The sequence below is a fragment of the Quercus suber genome, unplaced genomic scaffold (assembly GCF_002906115.3).
Source record: "Quercus suber isolate HL8 unplaced genomic scaffold, Cork oak 2.0 scaffold_427, whole genome shotgun sequence".
Lineage (NCBI taxonomy): Eukaryota > Viridiplantae > Streptophyta > Magnoliopsida > Fagales > Fagaceae > Quercus > Quercus suber.
In genome coordinates, this window is record NW_027069878.1 from 273572 (window position 1) to 289322 (window position 15751).

Sequence of the window (15751 nt, forward strand, 5' to 3'; positions counted from 1 at the left end):
TTTTTGAATAAAAAAATTGTCAAACTAAAAACAACTAAAATTAGATAAATTTAAAACTAGTTTTTGGTGGAAATATATAAATGTGAAAATACTAAAATTTAAGACTGTAATTTTTGAGGGAATGTACCTTTTTTTTTTTAAGGCGGAGGGGGAAATGTACTTAATAGAACCGAATTACCCACTTGACTTTTTATATTGAAATATATCTAATCTCATTATGATTTATGAACCAATTTTTCGAATTAGAAAAAAAACTCAAATAAAAACAACTAAAACTGGTTATATATTGGTTGACTTGGTTTTGTGGTTTGCAAAAATACATAGTGGACAATGATTGTCTCACATTCTTAATGTACACGCTTTATATACATTCGACAATTATTTATAAAGTGTGTACATTAAGTATTCACATTTTTTTACTAATGTTCGGTGTGTATAAAATGTGGGTATTGAAAGTGTGAGATAATCATTTGCCTTATCAAAAAAAATAGATTTGATACTTCTTAGACCCATATGCTTTGATCAATATTTTCTATATATATGTGTATACTATATCAAGTGGATATTCATAAGTTAAGCTTGCAAATTAGCTTACACTAAAATTATGCAGTTTTGTTAAGAGATAAATGATCAAGACATTGCTCACCTCAAGCACAAGAAGATATCCATCATCTTCTTCATCCCCTTTAGGAATAAAAGTAGGCTCACCGATAAATTTCTGACGACCAGCAGACCATGTATGAACAAATTGATTTAACACATTGAGCTTCACGATGGTGTCAAATGGAAAATGTGGAAATGTTTGGCGAGATCCAGAAGAAGTTGCAGCATAAATGTTTTTTTTTTTTTTTTTGGAGAATGCAAAAGGAAAATCTACTGACCTTTTTCAAAAAAATTGACCCCTATAAATATAAAATTGAATACAGAAGATTTGTATTGGAGTATGTTGCTTTCTTTTGACAAGTGCTTTATCTAGCTTTTCTCAAATTTTGATCCATACCCGATTTAACAATTACCCAACCGAACCGACATTATTGGGCTGGCTAGCCCGTAGCAGCTCAAATCTCTAAATCGTGATGTCAAGTATAGATTAAAATTAATAAGAAATCACTACGCGACACTAGAAACATCTGGACAGACCCACGTGCCACGTCAGCAGCTGAATCTATAGATTTCCCGAAGGTTCTACCAACTTCCCTGCGACCAGCTTTTTCTAAATCTCATGCAATTCCAACCCATCATCCAATCACAAAGCGCCACGTTACTCTTTTTTTAAAAATTTTCCTAACTCGATACACGTGGCAAGAAAATTCCAGACAGTTCTTTCAACCGCAGAAAGATCTGGAACAGAAACATTATTAACGGCTGTCTTTAAAAGGCTGATGTGGTGTTATCTGACACTCATATCAGAAAAAAAGAGTTGGTGTAAACTAAAAAGAGAGAGAAAAAGCTCAAGAATTTGAATCGTGGTTTTCTGGGTTTGTGGATTGATTCGGGTGCCGAAAACTTTGGTAATAAGGATTGTGTGGAACCGTTTGGCTGAAACCAGTTTTCATTTTCTTCGGGGAAATTAATAAATTTGTTAATTGTAAGTCATTGCCTTCACTTCTATTCTTTACTTCTCTATTTATTTATTTCGGTAGGCTAGAATGTTTAGGAAATATTTGATAAATAACACTTGAACAAACTCATTTAGTTATGTAGCGCTTTTTTGAAATTTGAGTTTGTCAAATTCGAGTTCAAAGCATTATGTTTGATCAGATTGTGTTTTGAACCTGAGTTTGGTAAACTTGAGTTGCAAAAAAAATGTCACATAATTAAATAACTCTGAGCCAGTTCTTTTTTTTTTTTTTTTTTTCCCCTGAATTATTCCTAAAATTATGCTATTTGGCAAATAAATGCTGTTAATGTTAAAATGCTCTTACTTGTTTAGTTGAGGTAATGTAATGTTAGTCATGTAGATAAGGAAATTAATGAAATTGAGAGCTGGGTTTGCAATCTTAGAAGTGTAAATTCTGAATTTCTGTTTTTTTTTTTTCCCCTAACATTGCAATCTCTGTGCTTGGTCGGTCCGTTTGAAAATGTAGCAATCAATTAAGGTCAGTTCAGCTGTTTTAATGTGTTGTGTTCTCTGTACTTGGGCCTTTTTCTTCCCCGTTAAAGTTAATTTTGCAGACGAATTAGTTATGTGGTCACATTTGGAACTCAAGTCTCAAGTTCCCTGTAGAAAAGCCTAAGATGATTTTTAAAAATATATCTTTTAAAAGTTTCTGGTGGAACTTGAGTTCTAGACACTCGAGTTCTTCACATTGTAACTCAAGTCTTAGAGACTCGTTTTCGCATAACCAATATGCCAGTTACATACTAATAATGTATGCAAAATTAGCTTTAACGGGAAAAAAAAAAATCCCCTTGTACTTGAGTGAACTTTTCTTTTTATTTGTTTATTTATAATTTTTTTAAAGGAAAAATGAACTCCGACGACTTCAATCGCTAAAAAACAGCTGTTGTTTAGGACAATTCCAGTTGATACTAGAATATTTCTTATGATCTGGAATTAGATGTCACCATACTGAAATTTTTATTCATATTTTTTGTGTTCTACAAAAGAATTGATTAATTTGGACTTGGATTTCTCTTGTACATGCATATACTGAATTTTGTTCTTTATAGCATAGAATTTAGACTGTTACTTTTGTCATAAATTTCCTCCTCCATTGATTGAAATTTTTGTAAACAATGCACCATCATATGGTCATTATTGCGTTGATGTGATTTGTGTTTGCTGCTCTAGTGTTTTTGTCTCAGTTGATTTTCCTTTTGAGTCACTTTTTTTTATTTTTTATTTTTATTTTTTGGGTTTCTGGGCTAATTTGATTTCTCCTCGTTTTGTGTTTTAGTCTTGCTTATACTTTTCTAAGCAAGAAACTCCCAACTTTTTCCAAGCATTGTCGAGGTGGTTCAACCTTTACAAAGGTTGGGACAAAAAATGATGCCTGCATACAGATACATGGACTCACGACCCCACCAGTTTACTCAGTATTATCATCCAGGCTTGGAAGCTATGAAGAGTGAACCAATCAACCCCAACCTTCCATATGAATCTTGGCCTCACGGTGTCAACCATGGCTTCCCAATGCCATGGCATTCATGCTGCAATCATAACAGCTTCCCGGGTTATTATAGTTTTAGACCTCCTTATCCCCATTTTCCACCACCTTCACCTATGTCTTGTTGTGGGGGTCATCCTACATATCACGAATCCTATCCTATTCATTATGTATCCCCTCCACACTACTCGATGGAGATGCCTAGATATGAGTATGACAAGAATGTGCCCGCCGGAAACTATCATTGCTGTGGTTGTCCGAATCACGTGCACAATCAGAAGGATGATAAAATTGTGAAGATTGTGGAGCAGGAGCCGGAGGTTGAAAAGAAAAGAAGTGAAAGTGAATCTATGGTTCCTGTTCAGGCCAAGAATTACCCCTATCCAATTGTGTGGATTCCACCAGAGTCCATGCAAAGAAAAGAGCAAAAAAAGCCTTTTGAAGATGAGATAGAAACTGCAGAGTCTGATAAGGTTCCAGCTCCAGCTGCCATGAATAGCCTTGGAACTTTACTGCATGGTGGAGATGGAAAGAGGACTCAGAATCAGCAAAATGAGGAGAAGAGGACACAATTCCCATTTCCCATTATCTGGATGCCATATGATAAGGAGGAAGCTGGAAATCAGGAAAAAGAGCTGAAGTGAAAGTGAATCGATGGTTCCTGTTCAGGCCAAGAATTACCCCTATCCAATTGTGTGGATTCCACCAGAGTCCATGCAAAGAAAAGAGCAAAAAAAGCCTTTTGAAGATGAGATAGAAACTGCAGAGTCTGATAAGGTTCCAGCTCCAGCTGCCATGAATAGCCTTGGAACTTTACTGCATGGTGGAGATGGAAAGAGGACTCAGAATCAGCAAAATGAGGAGAAGAGGACACAATTCCCATTTCCCATTATCTGGATGCCATATGATAAGGAGGAAGCTGGAAATCAGGAAAAAGAGCCACCTTATACTTTCAAGTTCATTCCAGTAAATCCTCCTCAAAGTCATGAACTCACAAATGTACCTACAGCAAATGAAAAGATTTCTGAGAGTCAGGGTGATTCAGAGGTGTCATTGGGGGAGAAAGCTGCTGATCAGGAAAATATTCCGGTGAAGCAAGTGGAATTGCATAAGGAGGAAAGTTCAGAGGACACTCAGAGCAGAGGAAGAAGTGATGCCAATACCATGGACAAGCCTCCTTGTAGCAAAAGTAAAAAGCAAACATCATCCCCACCAAAGATGTCCAAGTTACCTCCAGTTTGTTTGAGAGTAGATCCTTTACCAAGGAAGAAAAATGGAAACAGCAGTTCCCGATCTCCGAGTCCTCCTGCTCATTCAAAAGAGGCATCAAATAATGACACTTCCATGGCAACTGCAGCATCAAGCTTTAAAAAGAAGACTCCTCAAGTTCCAATAACTCAAGATAGCAGCAAGGAGGTGGAGCCAAACAAAAAGATAAAGGTTATAGAGGTGGTGGAAAGGAAAACCAGTGAAGACAAGGATAGGGATTTAAGAGATGGGTCTGAGACTCAGTTCCCTTTTAATCCTTTGATGGGTTCTCAAGAGAAATCTGAAAAAGATGGTAAAGAATGTAAGGTTCAAGAATCAAGAAAGGAAGGAGATATGAAAACTGAGGAACAAATTGAAGCAAAGGAAGAGATAGATTCATCTAAATTAGCTGGTGATGAAGGTAAATTCAAGAAAAAGACCCTGTCAGAGGAAGAAGCTGCTGTGCTTATCCAGTCTGCCTATCATGGGTATGAGGTGAGAAAATGGGAACCACTGAAGAAACTGAGGCTACTAGCTGATGTTCGTCAGCAGGTGGCTGATGTGCAGAATCAGATTCAGATCCTGGAGTCTTCTTCTGATCTTCAAAGAGATGACAAGCAGAAAGTGGTAATTGGAGAAACCATAATGAGGCTTCTGCTAAAATTGGACACAATTCAGGTTTGTGTATTTTAGTCCTTTACTATTTTTTGTATTATTTTCCTAATGAATGAACTTTAGAGGAAAATTTAAACTTGTTATTATAGTAGATATGAAAGACAATTTTTTTTTTTTTTATCAACTTAATGTCATTCTATGTTCTCCTTTATTGCTAGACTATTTGTTTTGCATTGTAGTTTATAATTTGTTTTTTTACCATATATCAGGGCTTGCACCCAATTGTTAGAGATTTAAGAAAATCCTTGGCAAGGGAGCTTGTAAGCCTACAGGATAAGCTAGATTCTCTGATGATTAACAAGTCTGAAAAATCCATTGAGGAGGTGTCCTCCACCACCACCACCACCACTAAACGTATAGAACAGCACACTGTTGAGACCTCTAATAGTTTGTGCCTGCAAGAGGAGGAAGCAGTGGAAGTAGCAGGATTTGGCGAAAGCTCTCCTGAGGGAAGCTGCAATGGTAAGCCTGGAATGGTAGAGGCACACGAAAGCATGCCTTGCCCTTTGTCGATCCTCCAAAGTGAGGAAACTTCGGGGTCTACCTTTACTGACACGAGTGTTGTTGTGCCTAAGGAGGCTGAGCCAGAGCAAATTATGGAACAAAAAGATGAGGTACTGAATTGTGAGCTAAATGTTTGTCAAGAAACATTGAAGGATGTAGAAAATGAAAATATTGTATATTCTGAGCAATCCAGTGAACTTCCTTTGGTTGAAGAAGAGAAGATCAAATCTGAGATGGAATTTACACAAGGAGGAACTGATGAGAACACTACTGTTTATGAGTCTGACAAGGACAATCAAATTGGAGCGGGACAAAGTGAGGTTGAACAAAGTGAAGTAGAATCTAACATGTCAGTGGATGCTATTTTGCAAACTCAGGTTGATTTGATGGGAACAGATGAAAGGCGTGAAGTGTTAGATGATGGCCCTGCTGCTTCTGAATTTGAGAGGCACGAACAAGTTGAAACTGGTGGAGAGGGGAAATGTAATGTCACAGTTGGTGTGATCTCACCAGATGATGAAACTCAAACTGTAAGTCAATTGGAGCTGCAGGCACTGGACATCGATGAAGAGAAGTCTATTGCAGAATCTTTAGATTGGGAAAATGTTGGCAATCAGAAGAATGAGAAACTTCCTGGCGATGCAACACTTGAACTAGCAGTGGAATCACCACCAATACTAAGAGAAAGCAATGAAGTGCCAACTTGGGAGAATAAAGATAATGATGAGCAGCCTCTTGTAGCAATCGGGGAAGAGAAGAAAGTGGAAGAAGAGGCAGAACATGAAAGCCAAGATGAAAAAGTGCTGATTGACCAGGTAATTGGAGTTGAAATTGTGGAAGATAATGATGAGCAGCCTCTTGTAGCAATCGGGGAGGAGAAGAACAAGGCGGAAGAGGCAGAACATGAAAGCCAGAATAATAAAGTGCTGATTGACCAGGCTAATGGGTCTGAAATTGAAAGTGAGGTTCCACTGCATTTAGAGAAAGTTGAAGGGGAAGGAGAGCCATTACCTCTATCACCTACTGCCAGCCAGGTCTCTGTTGATGAGTGCAACATAGGTGTGGAAAGTGATGAAAAGCTTATCGAAGAGAACAAGAAATTGAGGGAGATGATGGAGAAGTTGATTGCAGCAGGAAAAGAGCAGTTGACTGTTATATCCAACTTGACTGTAAGAGTAAGAGACTTGGAGAAACAGTTGGCTAGGAAGAAGAAACCGAGGAGAAAACCAGCCTTATCTAGATCTTCTCGTGTCAAACCAGCTAATAAAGCCCTTAAGGAGAGGGCTATTGGTGTTGCAGTGTAGCGTCTCTGGTTCTCAAAAGTAGTCATAACTGTGTCCGCGTGATGCTAAGGTTGTGTTGGGTTGAATTGCTTTGTATTGTGTCTTGAACTTATAATATTATTGTATATTTACTAATGGAGTTAATAATTCCGTTCATAATTTGTTGGCTCTATGAAACATATGATTGATTCAGATTGTCATCCTAAACATTTCATGTTTTTGTATATTTGCTAATATATATAAATCAGACCGCCGTTTTCTATGCTAATGGAAGCTATTTAAATTTTGTATGTGCTTTGTGAACCAGATGCTTGCACAATCTCTGCACTAATAAATCAGAATGCCCCTTTACACATTAATCTTTATCTTGTTCAATATGGCTGCGCAGAAACTAGATCATTTTTTAGCATAGTTCAGTTAATGCCTTTGAAATCACGTCCAGTGCTAATTATTAGTGTAGTTCTTTTACTGCAACCAGAGCTGAAAGAAGAACAGGTAAAGTTACTGACGCATCAACCTTATGTCTACCATAGAAAGCCAACTCCTGCAGCTTGGCAATCTTTTTGATAATAGTGGAAGCCACCGAAAATAATAAAAATCAATGGAGAGGAACATCGTACTACAGCCATTTTCCTTACTGAGAGGCAATCAAACTAGATGAAAGGCCTGATGCTACTTGCTTCGAATACTGAAGTCTACTTGTTGGGATAGAAGCACGGCAAGTCTGACTGGAAGCTGGAACTGTTTATAAAGAGGTCCTCTCTTTTACTATATGAAATGCAACCCGTGGTCTGTTATCCTGTACCTAAATTAATTACAGCCATCCTTAAAGGCTTAGCTTTGGAGGCCTCGAGATCTTTTTTGTTTCTCTCCTGGCTTCAAGTTGCTCTAGAGGCTGTTCTATAATTATTGTACCGTATATTTTGGTGTCATATATATACGTTTTTTTGGTAGCAAAAAAAAAAATTCGGAGTGCCACTACATCTATAACTAGTTTTTTTAGGCGGGCTTTTGTAAATCACTATTAGAAATATTTATATTAAACAATAATATGACTATCACTTTGTTGGGTACGTTTTGTGACAAAGGCTAAAAATATAAAAAATGGCTCAAATCTCTTCTTGGGTTGTTTAGAAATGATTATTTGTGGAGAGCCAAACTAGAAATTCCACATACGAATGTTGTTTTAACAAGAGAAATAAAAATTATAATAGCACAAATGTAGAAAATGCACTTAGAACATCAGATCTGAAATTTTGACTCACAAATAGTAATAAGAGAAAATACTTTGACTCACATACAGTTATAAGAGGAAATTAAGAAACACCATGAGAGAGAGAGAGAGTAGGTTCCTTTATACCAGTATTTACACTCCCAAGTTTTAGAATATTGAGAACTGTTGCTATCTAAGTAGGCTTATACTCCAAAGTTTCAGCTCTTGTTAAATGTATATTATGATTGGGCTTTAGGCCCAACTAGTTTCCTTGTATAGCACACTTGTACTTGTACTACATTTTACTTGTACTGCACATATATGTCTTCTATATAAAGGCATTGCATGTATATTCCTTGATTAAGAAATACAATACAATTATTCAGTATTTCTAACATGGTATCAGAGCCACTGCTCTGACTTTTTTTTTAGCAGTCTTGTCTCTCTTGGTGTTACTCCACCCTTATCGCTTCCGCTGTCACAACAGCCACTGCAGCCACTCACCGTTGAACCTACGACGTCTCTCAGCTGTTGTCCTTAGGTTCCGGAACTGCAGCCGCCGTCGTTGAGGAGTCCCGCACCACATAGACCACTGCAATCATCGTCTCTGCCGTGCATCTTCCTCCGATAACGTTTTTGCACATACCACCGTGATCGTCTTGCCTCGATCTATGCATTCGTGGAAGTCTTGCAAGCATCGGAGCCTGCACGCAATCTCATGCGCCGCCTGAAGAAGCAGTGCCTCAGTCATGCGCCTTACGCACCCTCACGTGCCACCCTCAATCCTATTGACATCATCCGTGACGTCATCTTGCCACGTCACCTAGGGCTGACGTCACCGTTGACTAGACCGTTGACTTTGACCATTGACCAGAGTTGACTTTGACTGAGGTTTGACTTTGACCGTTGACTTTTCTACTGGTTGACTTTTTACAGTCCAGGTTCTCCTTACCCAGTTTTTCACGTAGATTTCATTTTTGCAGTATGTTTTTGCATATTATGTTTCTAAATGGATAAAAAGGATGTTTTTCTTCCTCGCCCCATCGATACTATATTGGAGGGGAACAAGAATTACTTATCTTGGTCTCAAACTATGCACAGTTTTCTTAAGGGTTGCATGCTCTGGCATTACTGTACTGGTGCAATTACCATTCCTGTCAAGGGAGCAAGTGAAGAAGATGCTGCCTTCCTTGGTCGCATGATTGAATGGGATAGTCACAACCACATAATCCTTACATGGATTCGGAACACTTCCATTCCCTCCATCTCCAATCTGTTGGGCAGCTTTGATGATGCAAAATCAACATGGGATATGTTGGGCAAAAGGTACTCCACTACTCACGAATCCATGAAATATCAGTTGGTAGTTGAATTGCATTAACTTCGACAAGAATCAGGGCAATCCATCAATGACTACTATGATTAGCTTCGCTTCATTTGGGACCAAATTGACCTTTCTGATCCAATTTGGGCATGCTCAAAAGATGCTCAGCAATATGCTACAGTTAGAGATGAATTTCGTCTCTATGAATTCCTAATGTCTCTTCACAAGGACTTTGAGCCTATCCGAGGTCAGCTTCTTAATCGCAGTCCTCATCCCTCTCTTGATACTGCTGTAAACGAGTTGGTTAGAGAATAAGCTCGGCTTGCAACCCTTCAAGCCCAGAATAAGTTCAATGTTTTGGCTATTACTCCTTCTGCTCCTTTCATTGAACAACCTCAGCAATCAGGTGATTCCTCTGGCTGTAGCAATCGTCGCAAGTAGACCAACAAGAAGTTCTGCAATTATTGCAAGCGTCCTGGCCACACCATTGAGACTTGTTACCGTCGCAACAAATCTACTGCTGCTGCTGCTAATACTGAGCCTACTCTGCCGATGCCTTCTATTTCAGCTGAGTCCCAGTCTTCTGGATCCACTATCAACCTCTCCCTTACTGAACTACAAGAGATCATAACTCAGGCTGTTCGTATGGCTGGTAATGCATCTCTTTCCACCGCTCTCTCAGTTTTGCCTGGTAAGTCTCAAACTTGGCTTTTTGATTCTGCCTGTTGCAATCACATGACACCCCACTCATCCTTATTCTCCAAACTTGACCCTGCACCACATCCTCTTAATATTCATATAGCTGATGGTTTCACCATGCATGGGAATAGTCTAGGTTTTGTTTTGACCTCTAACCTCTCTATTCCTGGGGTCTTCCATGTACCTGACCTATCCTATAATTTGTGCTCTGTGGGACAATTAGTTGAACTAGGATATCGCCTTATTTTTTACTATTCTGGGTGTATTGTGCAGGATTCGAGGACAGGGCAAGAGCTTGGGACCGGTCTTAGGGTTGGGCGTATGCAATGGCGGAGCTAGGATTTTAGTTTAGAGGGGGCAAAATTAAAAAAATAATATTAAAAGTAAAATTAATCTAAAAAATATTAATTAATAATAATAACAAAATAAATAAATAATTACAAGAAAATATGAATATATTTTATAGTATTAAAATAAATAAACAAAAATAACCAATTCATAGTCATAGCTACTACAAATTTTACTAACTGATATGGTAAAAATGTGATTAGTGTTACTTAAACAATATAATAAATATATGTTTGAAATTATTTTTTTGTGGTTGGTGAGATGCCAATTTGTAAAATATAAGTAATAAAATTTGTAATATATTTAATATCACTCAATAATAAAATGTTGAAGATATCATGAAAATTGTGAAAATAATGATATTAAATAAATAAAAAAAACAGTGAAATAGGTGCAACACTGGGACAGACAAAAGCTGCTTATAACTTATACGAATAGTTAAATTGGTGAAAAGGTATATGGTTTGGTCTTTGAAAGTAATTTCCTTTTCCTTTCTTTTTCCTGTCACTTTCAAGTGGGAGTTCTTTTTTTCTTTTTCTTTTTTTTTCTCTATGTCAGGGAGTAACTAGAGTAGACTACAAATGCAAGGATATTTTTAGGAGTCAGGGGAGGCAGGTGCCCCCCCTCGCCCCCCTCTGGCTCCGCCCCTGCGTATGTTTCCCGTGGACAATCTTCATCTTCCACCTGTTGCTCCTGTCTCTGTTGCTGCTGCAGCTGCTACAGTTTCTTCCTTACCTTCTCTCGCACTTTGGCATTCTCGTCTTGGTCATGCCTCATCTACTCGGGTACAACAGTTAGCTTTTAAGGGTCTGTTGGGTTTTGTGTCCAAAGACAATTTTGATTGTACTTCATGCCAGTTAGGTAAACAACCAGCTTTACCTTTCAATAATAGTGAATCTATCTCTAATAGTATTTTTGAGTTAATTCATTCTGATGTTTGGGGACCTTATCCTGTTACTAGTATTGGTGGATCTCGTTATTTTGTTGTTTTTATTGATGATTATTCTCATTATAGTTGGATCTTTCCTATAAAATCTCGTTCTGAAATCTTACCAATATACAGTAACTTTGCAAAAATGGTTGAAACACAATTCTCCAAACATATCAAAACTTTTCGTTTTGATAATGCTCTTGAATATACTCAATATGCTTTTCAAGCTTTGTTACATTCCTTTGGCACTGTACATCATCTAACCTGTCCAGGCACCTCTCAACAAAATGGTCGAGCCGAAAGAAAACTTCGCCATATTCTTGACACTGTCCGTGCTCTACTTCTTTCTGCGAAAGTTCCTGCCCCATTTTGGGGTGAAGCCGCTCTTCATGCTGTTCATGCCATTAATCGCATTCCAAACACTGTCATCCATAATTAGACTCCGTACGAGCGCCTTTTTGGGTCACCTCCTGACTATCATTACCTTCGCTTCTTCGGATTTGCTTGTTTCGTTCTTTTTCAGCCTCATGAGCACAACAAACTTGAGCCTCGATCTAGACTTTGTTGTTTCCTTAGTTATGGTGAAACTCAAAAAGAGTATCAGTGCTATGATCCTCTCTCTCATCGTCTTCGTGTTTCTCCTAATGTTGTCTTTTGGGAACACCGCTTGTTTGTTGAACTCTCTCACTTTCGTTCTTCCCTAACTAACTCTTCTGTTTTAGAAATCTTTCCAGATGAGTCTCTTGTTCCTTCCACAGATACTCTTGATCCTCCTTTGGACTTCTCTATTCAATCTCCAGATATTTTTGATGATTCTCCTAGACAGGTTGTAGATGAACAGGTTGATGACGAGCTACCCCACCTTGAGCCTAGGTCCCCTGCTCCTGTTCCGCCTGAAGATCCTCCATAAGACATTCCACCTCGCCACTCAACCCGGGTAAGATCCATTCCTGCACATTTACTTGACTATCATTGTTACACTGTCCTTGCTACACTCTATGAGCCTCAAACCTATCGTGAGGCCTCTACTAACCCTTTATGGCAGATTGTAATGAAAGAGGAATTTGATGCATTAACCAAAAACCATACTTGGGATCTGGTTACTCTCCTTCCTAGTTAGTCTGTGGTTGGTTGTAAGTGGATCTATAAGATCAAGACTCGCTCTAATGGGTCCATCAAGCGCTACAAGGCTCGTCTTGTTGCAAAAGGTTTTACACAGGAGTATGAGATTGATTATGAAGAGACTTTTGCTCCAGTTGCCCGTATCTCCTCTGTTCGTGCCCTCTTAGCTGTTGCCGCTGTTAGTAAATGGGATCTTTTTCAGATGGATGTTAAAAATGCCTTCCTTAATAGGGATCTGCATGAAGAAGTCTATATGCAACCTCCTCTTGGTCTTTCTGTTGAAACAAATAAGGTTTGTCGCCTTCGACGTGCACTTTATGGCCTTAAACAAGCTCCACGAGCTTGGTTTGCCAAGTTCAGCTCCACCATCTTTCGCTTGGGTTACACTACTAGTCCTTATGATTCTGCCTTATTTCTTCGTCGCAATGATAAAGGCACAATTTTACTTCTCCTATATATGGATGATATGATCATAACTGGTGATGACCTCAGTGGCATTCAAGAACTCAAGAATTTTCTTAGTCAGCAGTTTGAGATGAAAGATCTTGGACATCTCAGCTATTTCTTGGGTCTTGAGATCACTCGTTCCACAGATGGTCTTTATATTACTCAAGCCAAGTATGCATCTGACCTTTTATCTCGAGTTGGACTCACTGACAGCAAGACTGTTGACACTCCAGTTGAACTTAATGCACATCTGACTCCCTCGGGGGGGAAACCATTGTTTAATCCCTCTCTTTACAAACGATTGGTTGGCAGCCTAGTTTATCTCACAGTTACTTGTCCAGACATTTCTTATGCTGTTCATCAGGTGAGCCAGTATCTGTCTGCTCCACGATCGACTCACTATGCTGCTGTTTTGCACATTCTACGATACTTGAAGGGCACTCTTTTCCATGGCTTTTTCTACTCAGCTCAGTCTCCTCTTGTACTCCGTGCATTCTCTGACGCTGATTGGGCAGGAGATCCCACTAATCGCAAGTCCACTACAGGTTATTGTTTTCTTCTTGGTTCTTCTTTGATTTCTTGGCGAAGTAAGAAACAAACTTTCGTGGCCCGCTCCAGTACTGAAGTAGAATATCATGCTCTTGCTGACACCACATCTGAGCTCCTTTGGCTACGATGGCTTCTTAAGGATTTGGGTGTGTCCACATCCTCTGCTACTCCCCTTTATTGTGACAACCATAGTGCCATTCATATTGCTCACAGTGACGTCTTCCATGAGCGGACTAAACACATCGAAATTGATTGTCATTTTATCCATTCTCATCTTGTCTATGGTGCTCTCAAGCTTTTCTCCGTCTCCTCCAAAGATCAACTTGCAGATATCTTCACCAAGGCACTTCTTAAGGGACGCACTCGTGATTTGGTTGACAACCTCAAGCTGGTCTCACATCCACCTTGAGTTTGAGGGGGGCTGTTAAATGTATATTATGATTGGGTTTTAGGCCCAGCTAGTTTCCTTGTATAGCACACTTGTACTTGTACTACACTTTACTTGTACCGCACACATATGCCTCCTATATAAAGGCATTGCATGTATATTCCTTGATTAAGAAATACAATACAATTATTCAGTATTTCTAACAGCTCTAAAGGGCAACAAGTGGCTAGTTTGTTTTGAATTTGATTTAGGCTTTTCTATTGAGCTTGGGGTTCTCTTAGTTATTAGTTTTTGGTCAATATAAGAATCTTTGGACTCCAAGATGTTAATCAAAGAGATTATGGTCATATTTGCTTCAATTGGGCAAAAGGGTTGACATTTTTTTTTATACATAATTTGGGAGATGAAGTGGCCTAAATTCTTGGGCTAATGTTTCCAAGTAATGGCAAGTCCTTGGAGGTTGCATTTGGTTGGTGTAGCAAACAAGGCTAGCCACTTAGGGTCAGCTATTTGTTTAATAAGGCCAAAAAATGGTAGATCAGAAAACTTGGGTCATAAACAGCCAAAGCATAACAACTCTTTTGGGGTGAAAATTCCAGGTAAAATACCTCCTTCATTAGCTTGAGGTGTTAGCAGTATCCATTGCCCACTTAGTAGCACATACTGATTAGACTCATGAAAAAGATACAAAAAAAATGCAGGCACTGGACATCGATGAAGAGAAGTCTATTGCAGAATCTTTAGATTGGGAAAATGTTGGCAATCAGAAGAATGAGAAACTTCCTGGCGATGCAACACTTGAACTAGCAGTGGAATCACCACCAATACTAAGAGAAAGCAATGAAGTGCCAACTTGGGAGAATAAAGATAATGATGAGCAGCCTCTTGTAGCAATCGGGGAAGAGAAGAAAGTGGAAGAAGAGGCGGAACATGAAAGCCAAGATGAAAAAGTGCTGATTGACCAGGTAATTGGAGTTGAAATTGTGGAAGATAATGATGAGCAGCCTCTTGTAGCAATCGGGGAGGAGAAGAACAAGGCAGAAGAGGCAGAACATGAAAGCCAGAATAATAAAGTGCTGATTGACCAGGCTAATGGGTCTGAAATTGAAAGTGAGGTTCCACTGCATTTAGAGAAAGTTGAAGGGGAAGGAGAGCCATTACCTCTATCACCTACTGCCAGCCAGGTCTCTGTTGATGAGTGCAACATAGGTGTGGAAAGTGATGAAAAGCTTATCGAAGAAAACAAGAAATTGAGGGAGATGATGGAGAAGTTGATTGCAGCAGGAAAAGAGCAGTTGACTGTTATATCCAACTTGACTGTAAGAGTAAGAGACTTGGAGAAACAGTTGGCTAGGAAGAAGAAACCGAGGAGAAAACCAGCCTTATCTAGATCTTCGCGTGTCAAACCAGCTAATAAAGCCCTTAAGGAGAGGGCTATTGGTGTTGCAGTGTAGTGTCTCTGGTTCTCAAAAGTAGTCATAACTGTGTCCGCGTGATGCTTAGGTTGTGTTGGGTTGAATTGCTTTGTATTGTGTCTTGAACTTATAATATTTTTGTATATTTACTAATGGAGTTAATAATTCTGCTCATAATTTGTTGGCTCTATGAAACATATGATTGTTTCAGATTGTCATCCTAAACACTTCATGTTTTTGTATATTTGCTAATATATATAAATCAGACCGCCGTTTTCTATGCTAATGGAAGCTATTTATATTTTGTATGTGCTTTGTGAACCAGATGCTTGCACAATCTCTGCACTAATAAATCAGAATGCCCCTTTACACATTAATCTTTATCTTGTTCAATTTGGCTGCGCAGAAACTAGATCATTTTTTAGCATAGTTCAGTTAATGCCTTTGAAATCATATCCACTGCTAATTATTAGTGTAGTTCTTTTACTGCAACCA

At 38.8% G+C, this 15751-nt stretch overlaps 1 protein-coding gene across 1 annotated transcript; it reads left to right on the forward strand.

The window, feature by feature from the left end:
- The first annotated feature begins 1393 nt into the window (after positions 1–1393).
- LOC112010934 (uncharacterized) lies at positions 1394–15542 on the forward strand. The gene is given in 13 exon segments (XM_065761741.1): positions 1394–1588; positions 2901–3755; positions 3757–5036; positions 5243–6840; positions 9135–9396; positions 9460–9660; positions 9799–10048; positions 11119–11759; positions 11859–12176; positions 12474–12802; positions 13016–13136; positions 13269–13844; positions 14513–15542. Coding segments are annotated over 12 exon segments (7104 nt in total). The 5' UTR covers positions 1394–1588; positions 2901–3010; the 3' UTR covers positions 15296–15542.
- Positions 15543–15751: the final 209 nt, after the last annotated feature.